The sequence below is a fragment of the Pholcus phalangioides genome, unplaced genomic scaffold, assembly GCF_987345545.1.
Source record: "Pholcus phalangioides strain wild (caught in Gottingen) unplaced genomic scaffold, Ppha-v1.0 ptg000002l_1, whole genome shotgun sequence".
Lineage (NCBI taxonomy): Eukaryota > Metazoa > Arthropoda > Arachnida > Araneae > Pholcidae > Pholcus > Pholcus phalangioides.
Genome location: NW_028301595.1, coordinates 1,451,717 through 1,474,991, shown reverse-complemented (window position 1 = coordinate 1,474,991; position 23,275 = coordinate 1,451,717). Strand labels below are relative to the sequence as shown.

At 34.4% G+C, this 23,275-nt stretch overlaps 1 protein-coding gene across 2 annotated transcripts in view; it reads right to left on the bottom strand.

The window, feature by feature from the left end:
* Window positions 1-23,275, bottom strand: part of pds5 (cohesin associated factor B pds5) — an 83,872-nt gene that overhangs the window by 9,073 nt on the left and 51,524 nt on the right. For both annotated transcript variants that reach the window (XM_089236833.1, XM_089236838.1), the window contains exons 14-26: window positions 21,223-21,255; window positions 21,038-21,135; window positions 20,708-20,847; window positions 20,351-20,566; window positions 16,450-16,610; window positions 16,212-16,335; window positions 12,062-12,217; window positions 11,627-11,695; window positions 11,066-11,199; window positions 10,631-10,754; window positions 10,314-10,518; window positions 7,676-7,790; window positions 3,899-4,028 (exon numbers count right to left, since the gene is read on the bottom strand). In XM_089236833.1, coding sequence (XP_089092959.1) covers window positions 3,899-4,028; window positions 7,676-7,790; window positions 10,314-10,518; window positions 10,631-10,754; window positions 11,066-11,199; window positions 11,627-11,695; window positions 12,062-12,217; window positions 16,212-16,335; window positions 16,450-16,610; window positions 20,351-20,566; window positions 20,708-20,847; window positions 21,038-21,135; window positions 21,223-21,255 — 1,705 coding nt within the window. The remainder of the gene's footprint in view (window positions 1-3,898; window positions 4,029-7,675; window positions 7,791-10,313; window positions 10,519-10,630; window positions 10,755-11,065; window positions 11,200-11,626; window positions 11,696-12,061; window positions 12,218-16,211; window positions 16,336-16,449; window positions 16,611-20,350; window positions 20,567-20,707; window positions 20,848-21,037; window positions 21,136-21,222; window positions 21,256-23,275) is intronic.

Sequence of the window (23,275 nt, the reverse complement as noted above, 5' to 3'; positions counted from 1 at the left end):
CGGAACCGAAGGTTCTGAACAGTTTGTGTTTACGATGGAATGTGAACCTAAGGCGTTGAATCAGAGATAAGGGTGCTAACCATACAACTTTCAGGTGTAAAACAAAATAATTTTGACTTGTTAAATGAGAAGGAGCTAACAATTATATTATTAAAAATCAAAAGTAACTCCCAAAATTTAAAAAATTGAATGTTCATACTTTATCATAACATAAAGATCATATTATGTATAAATTGCAACATCCAGCAAAGAAATAAACAATTCAAGATAGGCAAGGTTTCAAAATATGGAGGTTTGCGGGTACGTTAGATGGAAGTAAAATATATTCTAAATAATTCAACAAAAATAATCCCTCAATCATTTCTGATGTCTTACTTATTCAGAAAATTTTTTTGAAGCTAAGAAATTAGATTCACCAGATAATTCAGCTCTCCCCTCAACTGCCTCTGTAAGAGCATAAATTAAAATTTTGTCTAGACTTCTCAATCACAAGGGCTTCCTAGAAATTTAATAACCGCACATGTTCTTGTTATGTGACATACCATGCAACACGTGAATATTATTAAAGTAGTCAGACAATGGTATAATGTCACCTCTGGCAACATGCTAAAAGTGACATAAATAAAAGAGGGGGGGGGGGACTTAATAATGAGTAAACATGGGTGAATGAATGGAGCACGAAGTAAATATGTGCTCTGTCAAGAGCACACAAGCCTCAGAAAAGCAAAAGAATGACTTTAGGAGCATGTGAAGACACCTTTTTGAAAATAAAACCAAGCATTCCATTCATTCTATTTTTTAACCACCACTGAACAATGCTCAGAAAACCTCAGCTGCTCGTCAATGAGAATTCCCGAATTGGCACCCTAATTGCATCCGGGATAGTGACACCATTCAATTCGTAAAAGAAACAGGTTGTTCGAGTCAAAATGAGCGACCATGTCCTTGTCAACTCAAACTTTGTGCTCCATTCATTTGCCCATGCTCCAATCCTCTTTAAGTTGGTCTGCAGCAACTCCCTATTGCTTTGATTCCCGACTACCTCCATTAGCTTCACATCATCTGCGAATTTGCTAGCAATCTTATCAATACCTTGATCGAGTTTATCGATAGAAAAGTGAAAAAAGTATGGGGCCAAGGACACTCCCTTGAGGAACTCTACTTGTGACACCTGTCCAATTAGAGAATTTCCCCATTCACTATAATTTGTTGTGACCTATCTCTTAACCACGATTCTATCCAATTCAGCAAGTTGCCTCCCAATCGTGTGTAAACGGTTCAACAGCTTACCATGTTGGACCATATCGAATGCCTTCTGAAAATCAAGGTAAACATCTACATTTTTGCCTTACCCAAAGCCTTCGTCACGTGATCATAGAAGCAAATGAATTTAGTCACACATGACTTTCCCTTCCTGAACCCATGCTGATTATCCGACAATACATTATTCTCATCTATCCACTTCACAAACTGCCTTTTGATAATAATTTCCAAAATTTACGAGAGGGAGCTCGTCAAACTCACAGGATGATAATTGGGCACAGCTTCTCTACTACCCTTCTTAAATATCGGAACAACATTAGCAAGTTTCCAATCCCTTGGGACGATACTCTCAGTAACACTGCTCCTGTATATCTGGCCCCAACAATTCATTACCACATTCCCTGAGGACCCTGGGATAGATATCATCTGGTCCTATTGCTTTGCTAGCACATATATTTTTTAGAAGATTTAGGGCCTCCACATCTTCCACTTGAATATCGTTGGGGATTTTATTACCCCATGCAACACCCATAAATTGAATATAATTTTCTCTATTTCACAAATTTAGTTTCTTTCCTCAAACAATAACTGACTGGAACAACCTCCCTTCAAACATTATTGATTGTACAACAATATGCAATTTTCTTTGTGACATCAATCGTCTCTGTCTAACTTCATCTCCGCATTCTCTTGTATAGGCCTCGGCCAACCAATATTGAATAAATAAATTAATAAAACCAATGCGAAAAAGTCATTGAAAGCACTACACATGCTTATATTACTCTCTACCATAGACCCTCCTATCGAGAGAGCGCTAACACACTGTCCCTTTGTATTTATTATTGACGTACCTAAAAAATGATTTTGGGTCAGAGCCAATATTGTCTGCCAACCTAGATTCAACTTCCTTTTTACTATCCCTTATCGCTTTCTTCAACGCTCTTCTTTTATCAGTAAACAATGACTGTTACCTCGTCCACTTTTATACTTTCTGAATGCTCTTTTCTTTTCAAGATAAAGGTTATGCACACTATCTGTGAACCATAGGGAGCGCAATGAACAAACACACTTTTTTCAAATAAAGGGTATGGTGTATTGCAAAACAGAGGACAGCTTCGTACTAAATTCTTCCCACTGACTTATCACCCTGATTGATTCCATCAGGTCTTTGAAAACTTCCGCTATCCATTCTCTCAAAACATCAAAGTTAGTTCTCCGAAAACAAGGAACCAGTCTTTTGTTATCACCTTACCCGAAGAAAACTTACAGAGATAACACTGATGATGCGAGTGATCACTGAAAGATAACCCCCCTCCCCTGAAACATATCAACAAGATCCTCGGAACTAAAGTGAGTAACTAGTGAGAACTAAATCCAAAATAACAGTACCCCTCGTGGCTTCTGATACATGCTGGTACAAAAAATTATTGAGCACCAACTTAAGAAAGTCTTTCATATTGATCTCTAGCTGAAAAGTTCTCCCAATCCATACCAGGGTAAATGCCTCGGAAGATAAATATTTATGATAATTCACTTCCAAAATTTGTTTTACTCATAGAAACAACACATGGGACCAGCACTCATCAAGATATAGATTCTACTGATTATAAAAAGTAACAGTTTACTTTAACAAAAAAGCAGACAATTCATTTTAGAATAATTGTGTGATTTAATGAAAAGTCAAGAAATAGATATTCATTAAACATGTTCACATACTATTTGAAGATATCTATTACACAAGATGGCTTCGGTAGGCTTAATAATTTGAACCAACTTTTCTAATTGCCTCATTACATTAAAATGTTCTTTAGTGAGTCTCGACTGTTTTGAAGAACTTTTGAGAGAAAGCTAAAATTTAAATTTCGAATTTAATGAAGTCACTTTCATCATTATCACATGAAAATACATGTTACCTGTGCAACAATCTTTGTTAAGATGGTTTCAGAAGATGTGATATGAAGAATATTCAATTTTATATTTCAGAAGTTTCACTACAGACAGTTCTTATTTTGATCCATTCATTACTTACAATATTATTTTGTGACTTTGTAAGCGATTTTTGAATTTAAGTTTGAAGCTAAACACAGAAAAGTAGAACAAGGAATTCCTATTCAGTCAGCTGACTTTTTGATGTAAGCAAGAGGATGTCAAAAAACAACAATATTATAATGAGGTATTACTGCATTTTTCTTCGAATGCTTTTGGATTGGATGCTTTGACATTTTAATGGAGCAAAAAACTTGTAAAAGTCATGATACCGATAAATGCTTTTGGAATGTGGTCATAACCACAATGTGCTCAGAGACAAGACATATTAAAGACACCCCCATTCAAAATGGAAGAACTTCTTTGAGATACAATAAATTTTAATTTGCCCTGCGTAGACTGTAATATACTCTTGGGCAATCGTGGGTGAATAATGTACATTTGTGTTTTTACTGTATTTTGTGTGTATTGTGTTACTGTGTGTGTTGAGGTGGTGTAAACTGTGTTTGTGAATGAACTTGTTATTAGTAGCTTTCAGGAATGAATATGATTCATTAGCTGAAGTGCCACTGTATCAAAACGGAAATAGAAAAAAAAAAAAAAAAAATGAAGCAAAACATATTGCAAGCTCTTGTAATCCAAAACTTACTATATTGGCTATTTCATCATTTGGTGTCTGTTTGTCTTTCGTCTGTTTCATGCTGTCTATTAACCTCTTGAAAAAACTGAAGCTATAATTTTCATTTTTCATCAATGGTTCCAACAGAAACCATAAGCAACTTTTAGGAAATGAAAAAAAAACAGTTACATACAATCAAATGATATAAGATGAGAATGAGCAAAGGAATTAACATTTTAAAAACTCAATATAAACCAAACATAACGTATATTGACGCTTGCAATTAACAGTAACATCACACAGATGTCTACAAAAAAATGCATTTTTTTAAATGTTTCATTGGAAAATATATTTTTAAAGATCAGAAATGGAAATTGTATTAGTGAACATGAAGAAATTTTAAATGTATGAAAACTTATAATTGACATTAACAAACAAAAGGTATGCATCTTAAACAGTGAATCATGTTCATATATAGGGTGATTCAAAACTCAACGTACAAACTTTTAGGGGAAGTAGAAAACACAAAAACAAAACAGAATCACAATTTTTTTCTTTTATGCATAACAGTGGATGGTAAAAACTTTGTGTACACCTTAAGTTTGCAACAAGTAACAAGTGCTCAAACTGTCTTTTTTTTTTTAGAAGACACCAACGTGTCTTCTCAATATTCTTGGGCAAAGTTGATCAACTCTTCTACAAACTGTCTTCATGTAAAGTGTAGCTAAATAAGGAGTTTTTCCACCCATTATTAGCTAGTGTCATTTCTGCATCTTCATTAACCCTCCAGCTGATCAGGTTGGGGTTTCAGGTCATAAATTCCTTTGCAGTTCTGTTTTGTTTGTGTTTTCTACCTCCCCTAAAAGTTTGTACGTTGAGTTTTGAATCTCCCTGTATACAGAGCACTTCGTTTAACGTGATTACATCAGGATTCTGATAACAATAACTGAAATTTTGATGTAACAATTCTCTGTGGACCTAGAAAATATTAGTTGTCGATAAATTATCGTTATATTGAGAGGCAGAAGTTTAACATCAGATCAGAAGCATTTCAAAAAAAAACCTTTAAAAATATTCTTGTAAGTGATTTATCATTATATCGAGTATCATTGTAGCAGGGTTTCACTGCATATCCAAAAACATCCCGGCTGTAACTAAGATCATATATCTCATTTTGTCAAACAGGATATATGGAAACAGGGCAGCTCCATTTTTCTTTCCCACATAACAGATTTCAAAATGTTGAATCTTCTTTTAATTGTTCTAAAATCGGACCCCCCCCCCCCCTTTAAGTGAAAATCCCTTTTTTTTGGTCAGAAATTGTATATATCTGGAGTTAGAATGAAACTATTTAATATGTATTACAAAGCATATTTTTCATAAGGTACAGTGTATGTTCCAAAAATTCCCTTATGAAAGCTTACTCCTCGCGAGAAACAGTGCATGTGGTCAGTTGAAAGAAACTGACCATGAATTGAAGAGAGACCTTGCTCATGCCTTCACAAAATAAAAGTCATTGCTCTAAGCAGTGCTTCATGTACATGGATCATAATGCCCCAATCAGGACATTGTGAGCCGAGTACAGAGATTTCTGTCAACAAGGGAGCCTAACCTCCTATATAGTCTTGCAGATTATTAACAATAATTTAAAGGGGAAAAATGAAGCTGCTTCAACCTTAACTTCAAAATATGCAAACAGAAAAAACATCCAATGACAAAAAGAAATTATAACATAAACCAAGGTGCTGATAACTATAAATGAATTTTTTCCCATATTATAATATTGGTCCATTCTGTATTAGCAAAAGACGTGCCAACTTTTAGAATCCAGAAATCCGGAGATTCTCCCGAAGGGGGCTAGCACCCCCTCTCCCCGGCACTCATAGACTCGATCAAAAAAAATTCAAATTTTTTTTATCAATTAATAAAAAGTTCCATTCTCCCCCCCCCAAGCAGAATATAATTCCATGTCAGTCTTTCCATGCAGAATATAGAGATCGCATCTACATACTGTTCATAAAATATAAGTGTTTTCTTTCGTGGATGCTATCAGTGATTGATAATCTTGGGTATATAAACTCTTGAAAGCTTTATATAGCTTAAAGTTTTATATTTTCTTTCTGAAGACATATTTAATCGGAGGAAAAAATTAAAAAACTTCAAAATACAAAGCTGCTGACAAAAAAAAACTTGTGTTTACTGCACCGCTGTTACTGGAATACAATTAACGATTATACAGGAATTTCAGCAACCAAGGTCATGCCCCTGATAAATGATTGCCGATAAACGCTACGTAAACAGTCACGTCTTTGCCAGTTGCTTACATGCGGTCACCAAGCTTTTTTATGGCTGCTCAATGGAAATGACCACAGCTGTCCTCTACGCGTGTTTTCCCTAACGACAACGGCAGTCATTGACGTCATGACAACGTGAAAACTCACACAAAATCAAATTTTCTGCCAAAATCCGGAGAAATTGTAACAAATCCGGAGAGCAGGAGGAACGATGAAGAATCCGGAGTCCCCCACCTAAATCCGGAGAGTTGGCAGGTCTGCAAAAGTTATAATACTGATATGATAGCATTATCTACTTGTGGATATGTACCTATGTTTTCGTCCTGGACTGGAGTATGTTGTAAGGTTTTGGAGACCATACCTACAGAGGGACATAGACTTGGTTGAAGGGGTGCAGAGAAGAGCTACGCGTGTCCTTATTGGCACACAGGGCTTGAGTTATGAAGAGAGACTTCATTTTTTGAAAATGTTTACATTGGATGAAAGCAGGTGTCGGGGAGATATGATTGAAGTGTTCGATCATATTTCCCCAATGATGTGGATGGACCATGAACTTTTAGTACACTGCCAATCGACTGCTTTTACAAGGGGACACCAGTATCGATTGGTGAGGGACAATGCAAGGCCTTGGTGTCGCAGGGAATTTTTCTCTAATAGGGTTGTTAATAAATGGAATAGCTTACCCCCGGAGGTAGTAAATTGTAACAAAATTGACACATTTAAAAAGAAATACGATAGACATGTTGGGATAAATTGAGAAGCTATCCATTCTTAGAATAAGACAACCATAAGTATTCTTTATGGGCGTTGTATAATATTTTATCATGTGTATATATTGTTTATAATTTGTGTTAATTGCATTTATAATTGGGTTGCTGTATTTTTGAAATATATGACATCCATATTTTTATGGGCATCTTTTATCAGCCATCTCGTTGGGCATTTTGCCTGTTGTGGCGTTGTATTTGTATTTGATCTTAAAGCTCATCAATTTTCTTATCGACGATTATCAAACAGTCCACATTTTTTTGTCCACATTTTCCATAGAAAAAAATGTATCCGAAATGTTTGTGCAGCCACTTTCACTTCAGACCGATGTAGCTTCTTTGCTTCATCCAGATTTTTTTCCGTGAGCAATATTTTTCGTAAGAAATATGTTTCAACAAATTTGGATATAGTGAACTTTTTATTGGCTCTGCAGATGGTTCACTATAACAGGATTCGACTGTATTTGTTAAACAGTCTTTTGATAAATATGTGTATCTTCTGTCTTTAAGTTTGTAATTTTGTGATTGCTCCAGAACTAAAAAAAGAAATTACAGTTAGTGTAAAAGTTGTATCTCATAATAATGCTTATCTGTATTTCCCATTCAAACGGTTTTCCTACTGATAATGCTAGACAGTTTTTAAAAAATGTTATAAGCAGGATCCACTGTATATCTATGGTTTCAAATTTTTGTTAATCACCAAATTTCCTGAGAAAAAACAACTTATCTCCAGTAAAATAACTTACTCTTTGAGTTTCATTAATGTGGGAACATCGTCGTAAACTTTGAAAGCAGGGTCATGAGCAAGTAAGTGCACTGCGTATGGGAGGGAATAATCCGGCAAATAGGAAAATAATTTCACTGCAATAATAATAGAAAAAACATGTCATATCAAGGTCAGTTGAAATAAACTCATAACAACACCACATACACAAAATCAAAAATATTTTAAAGCCAGGGTTGTTTGGTTTAAACCAAGTGGTTTTTTTCAAAAAATCAAATAAAAGTTCCCTAAATATAATTTTTTCCCTTGAAAAATATCATATTGGTTCATTATTAGCCAAAATGCTTCATTTTTACCACATTTTATATCCTTGGGGTACATTCTGATGGTATATCTTTAAATGACATAAGGTTTTATGAGTGATTTTTTTCAAAAAGTCTCATAAAAGTGGCAAGAATATATATAAATTTTTCATATGAAGTATCTTAGTTATTTAAAGTTATATACAAAAGCCAAAATTTCTCATTCTTACAACATTTTCTAACCTTTGGCTACATTCTGATGCTCTATCTTTAGCAAATTCATGAATAAGGATTGCATCACACATCTAAATGTAGAGGTATATTATCTCACAGGGTTTCTTTTTCCCTTCACAAAGAAGCAGCAACAGTAGTGACACCATCATGGTAGGGGCAGGTGGTCCTATAATCCAATAAAGACACCAGCTGTCCTTAAAGGACAAAGACCAGTGTACTAATAGTTACATTATCTCACATACATTTTCATTTTCTTTCCCATAAGAAGTAGCACATCTCCTACTGTATATCTCCCAGTCTTAATATTCAATAGTTGTTTTTTTTATACTTTCACACTTAAGCACAGTTAATCAAGGTTCCACTGTATAGTAGTAATTTATTACTACTACTACTTTATTAATACTACTGTATAGTAGTAAGATTTATGAAAAATAGTCAGCTATATACAGAGTGGTTATAATTTTAAGTTTTGATTCCAAAACTATACAATAAGTACTGGTCAGAATGACTTGAAAATTTGCATGGATACTCCTGAAGTAATGGAAGTTTCTTTTGCAAAAGGAAAAAAGTACAAGTAGTGCAAAATGTGCAAGTAGATGATGCTGTACTTGGCCAGCAGTATAATCTATTTTGTGCAACCACATCATTTCAGCACTTCCACAGCATCAGTGTGTGGATAGAACTTCTATCAAGATGCACATTGCAATACCAGCAAAGCAGCTGCTGAAGACCAATTTTGACAGGATGCACCTTAACCCTTGCAACTTCTGGCTGTGGGTGTAGCTCAAAATGTTGTAAACAGTGGTCAGATTGCAAACGTTGGTGTATTGCAATCTCCAGCACATTCCCTATAAGTTCCTCAGGAATATGAATGTGGGGGGGGGGGGGCGTTTGGTTTAATAGAGCTGAATTGCAAGCACATCCACATCATGACCATGGCATACTCCGATTCTGTTGTTTAACAACAATTTTTGTGCTTTCAACCTCAGGTTGGATAACATATTTAACATTTCTTAAGTAAGTTGTAGTTATTTGTTCAATTACTTCGTTTTTTGTGATGTTTCCATGAATTATGAAATCGTGCAATGCTATAATTAAGGTATCATTTTGCCATGACTGGCTATCATTTCCATTCTGTGAGCAAATTTCCCACTTGTTGGATGATGTCATTAATTTTTAAGTATTTTTCCCCTTTACCAAATAAAATTGAATTTTTTCAGGAATATTCATGTCAATTTTCAAGTTATTTTGACAATCGTTCTTTTTTACAGTGTTTTGAAATCAGAACCTTAGTTATAATCACCCCGTATATCGTAAATCATTGCTAATTAATCTGCATTTTTTATGCTTCATTAAATACATTATATTCGCCTAATTTTTATTAGTTTTTGCAAAATAGCTTCCTAATTAAGCATACTGAAAGTAACTAGAGAAAAACCTTTATATACTATATGATTAATAATAACATTGAAAGAATTTTCAAACACACAGTAATCCATTGAGTTAAGCAAAAATAATTAAATTGCAAAAGTTGGTTTTTGTTAAAATGTAAGAAATATTTATTGATGTATGGGAATAGTGTTAATTACATTATTAACCATTTTATTTTAGTTAATTATTAGAAGTTTGAATGATTTTTCAGAAATTTCATTGTTTTTAATGTTAATACTATTTAAAACAAAAAAACCGGTTTAAACCAAAAAACCCGGTTTTTGGTTTTTTTCAAAAAACCGTTTTTTTTACCAACCCTGTTTTAAACCTATGAAATGCTCTCAACTGGAACAAAAGTTACAGGACATGAAGATTATTCAGCAATGAAACTATGGGTCAATGTTTCAAGGAGATATCTGGTCAAAGAATGCATCTGTTGAAAACCAGAAATGTTTGTATGAATGTTGCTGAAATAAAAAATTCAATCATATTTTATAGCATATGTACACATTTGAAGATGAATAAAAATTGAATTAAGAATAGGGAAGGGATTTCTTCCCTACATACATTCAATGAACTGATCACAATACATATAATCAGGATTTGTTTCTCCCCTCCCTTTCCTTCCACATTTGAAGACATTTTTTCTTTTTTAAATGACAATGTGTGGGAAAAAAATCAAAATTTTCCTACCTGTGGTCAGGGGATTTTGCTTCAAATAATCTCTCCTTTTATTTATGTTGGCCAGAAGGTACTGCTTGAAAACAGTCCTCAGTTCATCCATTTTTTCCAAACCAGCCAATGAGAAGATAGCAAGAAAATCGAGAGGCAGCTTCAACTGGATCAGACCTCTGTGTAGTTTCATCGCAAATCTTTCACGAACTTGATAACACTCATCCTACAAAATTCAGAAATTTTGAGAAATCATAAGTAAAAATTTATTTGTTCAAATATTGGGCAAAAACTCTACCATGGTTACACAGACATGATCAAACTATTTCAATGCTTACATTTATAACAAGTGCTAAAATTTGAAACTGCTCTGGACTAATGACTTCGGAATAGTTTGGTTCTTGACAAATTTTCAACATGCAACAAGCAGCCGTCAAACGCAGCCACGATTTTTCTGCCGGTCTGAAAGGAGAAAAAAAAAAGTTTATTGATGTGATTTGAAGAAAATACTTGAAACATTAAAATCACAGAAACAATACTGCAGAAAATGAATGTTTTAAAACTCTGTATATTAACTTTTCAATATAATGAAGAGAACATCAGAGCAAAAATTATCATTTAGAAAAGCATGACTGGGAATGTTACCCAAAGGTGATAGGAAATGCTATTCACCAGTGCTATAAGATAAAGAGATGAGGAAATCAAAGCGATAAAGCATTCTGAGTCATAAAAATAACCCATACTTTCCACAAATGAGCACATTTTTCACTTACGAAACATGTCCCTTGTCCATCAGATCTCCTCTGTGAAGAATAACCGAAGTTAAAAGACGCAATGTGGATGTGGCAGAGTTCGTAGCAGACTGCAGACCCAATAACCATCTAACAATCATTTTCATCCCTTCAATCTAGAATTGTAAATACATGGAATCAAATCTAAGAGACTTCCCATTACTTTTAAAATGTGTACACAATAAAATATAGTAAGAAGTTGCACGATAGGTGGGACTGATAAGTTTGTCAATCAAATTCACATAAGTTGGGATACATACATATGTTAAATATTGGTTGAGACTATAGTTTCACAAGAACAACTGAAGCCTGAAACTTGAAATTTACTGCAGCTTAGTTGAATGTTGTAGAGTGAAGCGAATGGATCTAAATTTGGTTTTCAAATGAATTAAAATCCAATTCAATTCATTAACTTTCAATTCATTTGATTATTGAAAAAAAATTATGTGTTAAATGAAATTCACATGAAAAATTATTAGAGTAATATCAAGACATTCAAATGGTAAACTAGAGGTAAAACAATGAATATGATTGATGACAAACCTTGACTTTGGTTTCTTCCGGTAACATATCGAATTCAACCCACATTGAATCATCATCTCTCGTTATTTCCTAAAGAGAGTTATATACACACATTCAAATAAAAAACTTAAGAAAAAACTTACATTTTCAACACTAAATTTTCATTAAAACCAAGATAAAAAAAAAAAAGAGATAAAAATTATAGATGCAGAATCTCAGTTTCTTTTACAATTGTTTATGTAAAGTGACCCCCTCATCATAACACACATTCAGATATTTCAAGCCTTTGATTGGAACCTAGATAAAGTCATTGGTTATGCTTCCAAAGTATGCAGCAGTTTTTCTTTTCCTCCCAAAATGTGTGAAATAATAAGAAATTACTATACAATTAAAACAACTAATAATTTTAATTAAAACATTAATAATTTTAATGACAACTGTGTGCAAAATACTTACGAAGTCAACCATAAGCAAATCCTTCACAACAACTTTGGAAACAATGGTTTTTATCTGCATCCCAAAAAGGTCTGGACAACTCTGAGCAATATGTCCCAGAGACACCAGTGATGTGCGGAAATATTCTGATTGTAATGTCAAGTTCAATTTCAAATGCTATACAATGAAAATAAACAAAATTTAAAATAAAAAATTTGGTGGGAAAAATCGTAGCCATGCTTTCATTCATACATTTTTTGTCTACAATCAAGCATACATCAGAGGCATTAATTTAATAAAAATTATAATTATATAAATCAGTAAAACCAAGGGCACCTGGAAACCTCAGACTGACTTATCTGCTATCTTTGAGAGAAGCGTGACATTAGTATTCTTGCTATAGCCGATCACTGTTCTATATCCTGGTTTTTTTTCTTAAAAATTAAACGTCACTTCAAACAAACCACTCGAAGATGGAGGGCAACGAATCTGACCGGTTATTTAGGCACCTTAGTACTACCAATGAAAAAAAATTGATAAAATATCTTGTTATACATACGTTTCAGCAACTATTGAGTGCCAAAACATAAGACAAGTATTTTCTCATTTTTGTTCTTTTTTTTAGTATATTTTATTGCTTAATAACTTGGTTAAGAAAAGTATAGCACTGCTTGGAGAAGTACTTGATACAGTCAACGCTCATTATAACAATTCTCCTCCCTCGTTCCATCGAAAACATGTTTTTCTAATAGCTGTTGCATCATAAAAAAAACATATAGGCGTATAGGATAGTCCTTATATGAAAACATTTGGGACTTTGGGTCGTTTCAATGGAACAGTCACTATAACACAGGTTTTTAAAAAGAGCATATAGATTGCAATTTTTGTGAGACAAAAACTAAGGAATATCGCCTTGGGGCAATTTATGGCCCAGCTACCTCGAAGGGTGGGTTGAAGTAAAAAATTTTAATAAGAGGTGGAGAAGGGAAGAAAAAATATAAAAAATGTAATTGCTGTTTGCTTCTTCACAACATTATGGCATTAATTACATGCCCATTTCATGTCTGTGATTTCGTCTCATAACAAGTGTCAAACTTGGCCTCAGGGGGGTCACTTCTTGTTGATAGCAGTTTTTCTTTGATCTATTGAGTGTCTGATCTATGATTCCATGCTACTATCCCCTTATACTGTGTGGCTCAAGTACTTGATATACTAATACTACTCAACTGCACATTAAGCCTAGTAAACATTCCTACAGGGAATTTCAGCACTTGATATAGTCATAGAAACAAACTTCAAGTTAGGTTCACAACACCCACACACACATTCCAGCATGTACCAATTTGTTAGATATTGCATAGAGGGATGTGTAGAAGGTACATGTATGGTTAAGTAGTAATAGTACATGATATAGCAAGATGATTAGGAACCAACAAAATTTCTTAGGAATGAACCAGCACCCTCCTCCGTGAAGATGTCCAAAATATATATATTTTTATTATTTTTCTGAGACCTGGTGACCTCTTTTTGAGTTTGTAGTTACACTAACAAGTCTAATTTAATAACTACACAGAAAAAATTTCATGCACCAATTCTAATTGTTTTAGTTGTTCATGGAAGACCTAGCACTAGGACTTGTTAGGTCCTGCATCTTGCCATATTCTCCTCAATACACAAGGTTGCTTTGAGTTTTACATTTCTTACATTTATTTTTAACAGTGAAATTGCCTAAAATTAGTTTCTGAGGACAGATGAATGAGTATGAATAAGTTACTACAAGTATTTACAACATTTTTAGTTTAAGTGCCTTCCACAGGCCACACCGGGACTGAGGAGGATATAGTGATGACAAATACAATTGAATAAAGAGCACAGGTTATGGAATTTCAATTATGGAATATGCAATCTTCAGCACAAAAAGAACTTCTTTATACCAGGGCTGGCAGGTTTTTGACACATGGCAGTTTTTGACGGTTTAAACCGCAGTTTAAACTGTCACGTCAAAAACCTCAAATATTGCTTTCCGATATAAAAATTCCCATTGGAAATGCACATGTTAATTACATGTAATGTTTAAAGTGACTACGTTATACAAAGAATAAATATTTAAAAAATATGATTCTAAAATAGTTTTCTACTCTTGACAGAATTATTTTGGACAATAGATATGTTTTTTTTCTTATAAAATTTGAATAAAGCATAACATGAACATTGAACGGAAAACTGTGGAACGATTTGACATTCTTTGATTCAAGATGATTCTTGACCTTCCAAAATTTCTTCAACTGCTTATATATGTTTGTATTGATGTAAACCGTCTGCAGTCCTCTTTTTACAATAGATAAGTGTTTAAAAAAGTTTATTACATCATGTATGTAATGTTGATTTCTGTTATTCTTAAATTATCTAGATAACCACGATACTTAAAACGATATTCTTATTGTGCATAACATTGAAATATATCTAGCGATCAAAATACTAAATTGTAGGACTAAAATGTCATTTAATTTGACAATGCTAGCTTTTATGTCAAACTTAGTTATTCTTACTTTTGCACTATGATATGGTACATTTACTAGCATTTATAATGCAATGGTTTTCCAATTGAAGCTGTATTCAAACGTGCAAAACAAATGCTTTGGGTATCAAGTCTTGTCAGCTTTGCTTTCGTTGAAAATACTCTTTAAAGCTCTGTGAATTTATACACCCTGATCTAAGAAATTTTTAGATGAAAATAAATGAGTTTAATTAGTGCATTAACAGATGCTGCGTGAGAATTTTTATATGGAATAAAATTTTGGGTGGATCATAAAATTTAAAATATCAAAATAGATATTTTTCCTCAGTAATTATCATTCTGAATATAAAACCCTTTAATCTAAATAAAAGTAAGTGTTTTGTTATTTAACATATTTCTATCAAGTTAACAAAAACTATTTCACATCATTGACAGTAAGATTTTGATAGTTTTAATACAGAGTTAGTTTCTGGGGTCAAAAACCTAACCCTGATGCCCTATCATACATATTTTGAATAAGCCGCTCTATTCCACTTAGCAAATTGAACACAGGTAATGAGTAGCTTAGATAAATAAACCATAAAATTATATTTTATATGTTCTAAGCTCTTATGTTGAAAAATTCAAAATTGCAAATTATAATTAACATTTTGTTTTAATTATTGTAATAAATTAATGTTTAAAAATAAAACATTCTGGTATGCAAAAAAGTAAGTTTTTCATCATGTTGTATACCTATTGTGTTCAAAGCATTATCAAAAAGGCATCATTTAGGTTTTTGACAGTTTTTGACGTCAAAAACCCAACCCTGCTTTATACATACCAAGCTGCTCCTGCAAAAGTTCTATACAGCTTTTTGAATTAATCCTTGTGGGTAGAAAAACTACATCAGTCTTTCCTTGGGCAGAATTGAGTTGCCGTGAGCGGAATACATCTGACAGGCCTGCCAGCATATAGACCAATATCTCCCAAACGTCTGTACACGGTTTGCCTTGAAACTGTGGTACCCGCGGCTGCAGATAGCTGACGAGACAGGTCGGATGTTGTGCTCCATCTGCTTCTTTTGGCAGTTACTGCCAAATACCGGTCTTCATTCGGCATTGTAACTTGGGGGCAACCTGGACTGTAACGTCTACTGACATTTCTGTTATCTTGGAATCGTTGAGAAAGCCTAGAGATGACACTTTGGGATTCCAAGTTCCTTGGATACTTCCATCTGAGTACGCCCACATTCCAGGCGGTCAATAATTCTACCTAAAAAATCATCCACATGCATCCTCTGTGTCATAACTATTTGCTTATGGCACTGAGCGCCTTACAGAACTCTTGTGAACAATTTTACTTCTTTGCCACCATTCCTTATACACCCCCCTCTTACACTCTCGTCATTGTGACGTACTATCGGCATCATCTGGTGGCTTCCTGAAATTTGCATATCATTCTTGCAGATGTGTGTGATAATTCTACAGGTGACATTTTTACTTTAGATTTCGATTTCCGTGTGATTCTGAATTATCCTTAATTTATGAACATGAGTGTATTTTTGTGTGTACCTTTATAAATCGGAAACCTGTCTGGAACAGAAAATATTTTTAGTCACTTGACATTCCGTTTTATACCAGTTCGCTGTCTGAAACATTCAATTTCACTTACATCAATTATTTGGCCAAATACACGCTCTTTGTTTGTTGTAATGACATTAAGACAAGCAACAGCATGCTTTGCTTGTTTGACTGTTCCATTTTCGATGAAATTCTGCAGCAATGGAAGTAATCGCCTGAAAAAAATCAAATAAACGATCTATTTCAAATGATTTAATGCACAGTAATCAGTTCAACTAAAACAATAATTGGTTTCCACTCCCATAGTAAAGTGAGTGTCTGCTACTCACCCACATATATTTGGATACTGGTTCTCTATGGCGTTACCAACATTTGTGAAAACTTGTATGGTGATATCGACAGCTATTTCATCATCTACTCGCAAAATATTCAACAGCTCTTCAAATACATAATTGCTGCAAAAAGCTGCAGGGAATATGGATGACAAAATCTGAAATAGGAATAGTCATTTTGCAAATTTGAAAGTATGTTCTCTTCTTTCGTTTTTTATACATGTTATCAAAGTGCACTAATTGGCATTAAATACGAATGAAGTTAAAGGAGATCCATCTATGGATAATCTTATCATATACTAATTATGTACAACTTCATATAAACAGTTTATTACATTGATTATGAATATTTCTAAAATGATGAATCTTTCCATGCCATAAATAACAAGTTAACAAAGATTGTATGAATTTTTTGTGCTAAATTTTCAAGCTTGTCATTTTTCATACAATACTGAAGATAAACTAATTTCTTGTAATCTCTCTCAAAATTATTTGACAGAAACCACCAAATTCATATAAGTCACTCAGGCAATATAATTAACAAGCTATAATACACGGTGCTGCCCGGGTTTTCTTCAATGACACTTTTTGGTTCACGTGATATCTCCCTCTTTCTTTGAGGGACATACAAACTATGTCTAAGTTAACCAATATGGTGACTCATGAAAGAAACAAATCTAGATTTAAATAAAAGTAGAAATGAATATATATATTTTTCCTTTTTTTAAGAGGTGCTAAGTACTTTGATCCCCCCCCCCCAATACAGAGACATTAATTTTCATGCTTCAGACAAAGATATAAAATTTCGAAATCAATGTTATTGCCTGGATACATACTACTCAAAAGTAGGTCCCGCTTAATTACCTCATATTTATCTCCTGGGCTTCGTATATATCGCTAAGCGAACTCAATATTTCAAAAATCGAGAATTCAATACAATTTTTAAAATTATTGATGTGACAGAAAACCTCACTAAATTTCCACATTTCTACAGTAAAATCAGCAATTTTAACACCGATTTTTATAGGATCATCCTTCACCTGACCCTCAAAGTGACGCTGATGATGATTTTGGCGTCTATTCAAAAAGCCGCATTACTGGAAGGATTGAAAATGTGGAGAACCATTGTAAAGGCATACACATGTCTGAAATGCATTGCTAGGGAACCACAGTAACCAAAGTAAAAGTTTCAAAAGTGATCGTTGAGGCCCAAAAACCATTGTTGCCAGACAGTTTTTTGCCCATTTGGGGCATTTGCCATGCTCTGACGAAATTTTAAAGTAGCCCATCATTCAAGTCAGGTCCCACTTGGTATATATGCAAAATTTGGTGACGATCAATCTAAAATTGTAGATTTGTATAGAGAACATACACAGACACACAGAAAATCAATTTTACATACATAGATTATTTTTGCCCGAGTAATTATTCTAACCGCTTGAGAAAGATGCATTCAATATAGTATGACATAGCTGCCAACTTTTGAAAATGAAAATTCGGGAGATTTTCGCGCAAACCCGTATTTTATGCTAAAACCACTCCCTAATAAATACAATAGGGATTTTTCCAAATAAAATAGGGATTTTCCAAACATAAAAGTTAAAGCGTAGGGAATAAAATCCCTACTCAAAAACTGAAGTCAAATTAAAATAGGGATTTTACACACATGGAAGTTAAAGCCTTGGGAATAAAATTCCTACGCAAAAAACAAGTGAAATCAATCGGAGGCCAAAACTTCAATGATGTAAAAATAAATATTGTGTTCAATCAGAAACGCTGTGAACAAACATTCTGAGCGAATGACCCCAAAATCATCGGAAGATGAAGGAAAACACCGTCAATTTTTGAAGAACACTGACTTTTTGTAACGCTTGCTTGATGGTTTTTTTTTTCATTTCACGAGTGATGATGGCAGTCTTTCCATGACCGATGTTTATGTCCGTAACACAACTTGTACAAAAAGGAAAAGTCGGCCCTCTTCTGGAACGTTTGATGAAAGGAAATTCATCGGAATAAGTATCTTTAAAATTGATTAAATATGTTTTTGCTTATCATTATTCATGCTTTGTTATATCGCACGTACGTAACTTCAACAAAAGAAATTTTGACCATATACGCGTCACTATAATCTTCAATTATTATCCAGGACTATTGGCTGCTAAGCCATTTCCCTGCAGGATAAGACAAGCAACTTCCTTGTTACCATCAGAGGGTTTGTAAAACTTCCTTAAAAAGGGAATTTCCCCATTTACGACGTGTGACGTCATTTCGAAAGGGAAAAAAAAGAGGCTTGATGCCCCACAAGAAATTTCTTAGGGATTGTTTTCATAAGCGGGGATTTTTTTTAATGAAGTAGGGAATGTTTAGGGACAATTAGGGATTTTTGTGATTTTCGTAAAAATTCGGGAGATTTAAGAACTTTTCGGGAGGTCGAGCGATGAAGTTAAAATTCGGGAGACTTGGCAGCTATGGTATGAGAAAATCTGCCAAAAATTTAGCTCAGAATCTAAAAATTTCTCCACATACCTTTAGTTGTAAATTAAGAATATGTTTTAAAATTAAGAAGAAATTTATAACACACAGCAACAATGTATATTGAAAATTGAAGAACAGAAAAATAGTCTAATAGCCAACACAAGTCTGAAAATTAACACAATTTGCAACACCAGCAGCTGCCAAATCAGATTCAATATTCAGCAAACTCAAATATTGTTCATGATTGAAATAAGCAGCAGTTCTGTATCATAAATATCCTTTACAAAACTGCTCCAGCTATCCACAATGAATTGTAGAGTCAAATTTCGAATTAATGAATCCGAAGAAACAGAAAATTTTATTCATTCAATCAAGGAAATACTTAAATCAAGGTCAAATTGATCAGGAGCATAAATACACTTGAAATGGCTTTCAAAAGCTATTTACTTTGAAGTTGCTGTAGCAACTTACTTCTGACAATTGAAAAAACCATATACTGCATTAGCCGGCATGCCAGGAAAAGTGAGGTTTAATAAGAATCACTATATGCTTTCGGCCAATTCAATGGATTTTTATGATAAAGATATTTAAGAATCTGTGATTCCAAACCTAGCATACAGAGTATCCCCAGCATGCTGATCACCTTTGATGTTTCCCAGTATGAGGGGGTAATGTGGTATATTCCCCCTGCATCAGCCCGGTATGATATAAAATACGGTATAAGAATAGTCAGGATACATTAAAAAATTGCTTAATAGAAGTTTATTTCATACAGCTAACATTTTTATCAAATTCTGTTGAAACTGTCATTTTTTTGCTAATCAAAAAATGTTTTCTCTTCAGAATACCCCCAATCTTGGCTTGTCAACACAGCACACACACACAAACTGGAAATAACTTTATTTCTTTACTGAAATCTAAACAGGCAGATAGCACAATGTTTTATATTATTGGTGTACACCAATTAACCACTGAAATCTTAATGCACACCCTAAATGGCTTTATTGTCTCCTTTACTCAAAAAGAAACAGATTTCTGCCTCTTCCTTTTTTTGTTTGTCAATAAAAAGCTGAAGGTCAAATCTTTGGATTATGGTTTGGGGTGACAAGAAATAAGTGTTTTCATACATCAAATAGGTGCTTTACCTTTATTTCCATCAGAATTTTGTAGAAAAAATTAGTTAAATTGAGGATTTAGTTGCATCTGGTTTCATTAAATCAGGAATAAAGAACGGTAATAAATTAATAAAGAACTGTATATATTCACAGATCTTAAATGACTAAAATAATCCTTTTAGGGACCATTCAAATATTACGTCAGCAGATTTTTAGCCCCCCCCCCCCCCCGTAAGTAGCGGGATAGGTCAAATAAGTTTGGATAAAAACTGGACAAAAGAAATGAAGTATGAACAAATTTGATTCACCTGCAAAAGCTGAAGGCCCCTGCCAGCAGAGCTGAAGATCCCGAGCTGCAGATCTATGTCGCCGGCTCCAAGCAGGGAGTCCTTTATATAATGAAGCAACTGCTTAACACCCGCCAAGTCTACCATGACAGGTGCTACTCTTTCTAGTACTTGCTTCACAATCATGTAGAAACTGTTTGTTTGAACTGGTAGACCAAGTGACTTCAGAACTTCTTTCTGCACAGGAAATATAAACAGCAAAAGCAAACAATTTCAACAAATAGATACAGAATTTTATATTGCATATCGGTTAAAGTAATAAGATAACATTCAAGTAAGAAAAAAAAATTTGTTTCAGAACATTGAAGGCACACTTACGACACTAGATTCAATCTCTGAACAAGATGCTGTTCCTTTTAGTATGATTTCCATGTGGTTCTTTAGTCTGGAATTCTTGTCAAGAAGAGCAAAGAATTTTTTCAAATATTCGTGACATTTTATGTGCTCTGGAAGCGTTTCTATTCAAATTAAAAAAAAAAATTGGTCAGTTGAAATGTACAAAATACGCATGAAAAAACACAATTTAAAATAAGCATTCTTGGTAATCCATATAATTCTGAGGGAAGGGATGGATGGCGCAATTTAGAGGTTTCCCCATACACACATACAAATAATTTCAAGTTACAGACAAAAAAAATTTATACTTACTAGCAAGTACCATGACTTTTGCAGATATAATTTTCTCTGAATTATCACCTCTCGGACCAGTCAATAACTCCAGAACATCTTTAACATGGTTCCTTACTCTGTAAGAAAAACACAAAGAGATTAGGCAAATGCAAACCAGAAAAAAAATTATATATTTTTAAATAATTTATTAAATTCGGACTTACGTATTCTGGACTCGCAGTAGTTCATGGAATGCTCTATAAAATGATTAGAGAAGAAAAAAATACACTCAATTATGAACATGATAAATTTTACGTAACATGAAGCATAAAATTTACTACTAATTTTATTGTCAATGGGCTGAAGTGATTTTTACAATCAAAAACTAGTTTTTTAAAAATTATATCCCTGAGCAATGTAGGGTGTCAATTTTTCACATGCAACTATGAAATGCATCTTCCGTGGATAATGATTTGATTTATTACAGAATGGATGTAAATGCAAAAGCAGAGACGAAACTAAATAAATTTGACATTCTGTAATCAAAAGTGCAATAGAAAAGCAGAAAACAAACACTCAAAAGAATTTAAAAGAAACATTTGAATGACCCAGTGGTTATACATTTAATATTGAAGGACCAGAAACAATCTGCTTCACCAGGGATTATAAAAAGTAGGACCGTGATTTTACGAGCTAATGTGGACTGGATCTACTTTGAATATAATACAGACCTCAGAAAATTTTAAGGTGAAATGAATGGTGGAAATTACGTTCATGCAAAACTTATTTTAACTCCTGTAAAGTGCAGTAAAAAGATCAAATAAATATTGTTGCAAAGTTGCACGAAATACTGTAATGTATTTAGTTTAAGAAATTTCAAAGATTACATGAAGTGACTTGCAAACGGTTTCCGGGTTATTATGCCATGGTCTAGGAGATTTTCTTCCTGACGTTTCGCCCACATCTGTGGCAGGCATCATCTGAGGTTATTTGGACGTAAGTCTCCGCGGCAAGCGAGAAAGGCTTCGTACATCTACTGTCATCAACTTGTTCTCTATATGCATTTCTGAGACTTGATCGGCCGCAAAAGAACCGCATTGGTTGGCTTGTGTGGATGTGTTGTGCGCCGATTGGCTGCAAATGGTGTCTGGCGACGATTGGCTGTCGAGGTCATTTTCTCTCTGGCATTCATCGGGGGCACATCTCGACTCTCTGCGCCGCTGAAGTACCGGGACCCAAGTGGAATGCACCTTCATCGTCTCCTCCTTTCGATTCATGTTGTGGTGCTTGAATATTTCAATGGCTTCTCTATGAAGACGAGCATGGTAGTGCACCTCCAACGATATTACCTCGGTCTTTTCAAATTTAATTTTGTGGCCGGTTTCCCACATATGTTCTGCAACGGCTGAACTTTCCGTTTTACCCAGGCGGCAGCTCCTCTGGTGTTCCTTTATTCTTGTAGCAGTACTTCTTTTTGTTGTTCCTATGTATACTTTTTCACACAAGCATGGAACCCTGTAGACACCTGCCATGCTCTACAGGAGCTGCCGCCTGGGTAAAACGGAAAGTTCAGCCTTTGCAGAACATATGTGGGAAACCGGCCACAAAATTAAATTTGAAAAGACCGAGGTACTATCGTCGGAGGTGCACTACCATGCTCATCTTCATAAAGAAGCCATTGAAATATTCCAAGCACCACAACAGGAATCGAAAGGAGGAGATGATGAAGGTGCATCCCACTTGGGTCCCGGTACTTCAGCAGCGCAGAGAGTTGAGATGTGCCCCCGATGAATGCCAGAGAGAAAATGACCTCGACAGCCAATCGGCGCACAACACATCATCCACACAAGCCAACCAATGCGGTTCTTTTGCGGCCGATCAAGTCTCAGAAATGCATATAGAGAACAAGTCGATGACAGTAGATGTACGAAGCCTTTCTCGCTTGCCGCGGAGACTTACGTCCAAATAACCTCAGATGATGCCTGCCACAGATGTGGGAGAAACGTCAGGAAGAAAATCTCCTAGACCATGGCCTAATAACCCGGAAACCGTTTGCAAGTCATTTGACGCCGGCCATGAAAGCCTCAGACATTATTACATGAAGTAATTGGAAAAATAGCATTTCAATGTCTTCTGTCATAGAGCCTTCCTAAATGTTTCAGGGAGCACAATGTTGAGGGTGAGCAACAATTTTTGAAATGTTTGTCTATACCAATGGTTCTCAACTTTTATTGACACAAACACAGAGTACTTTCTAACATATAATTTCTATGACAG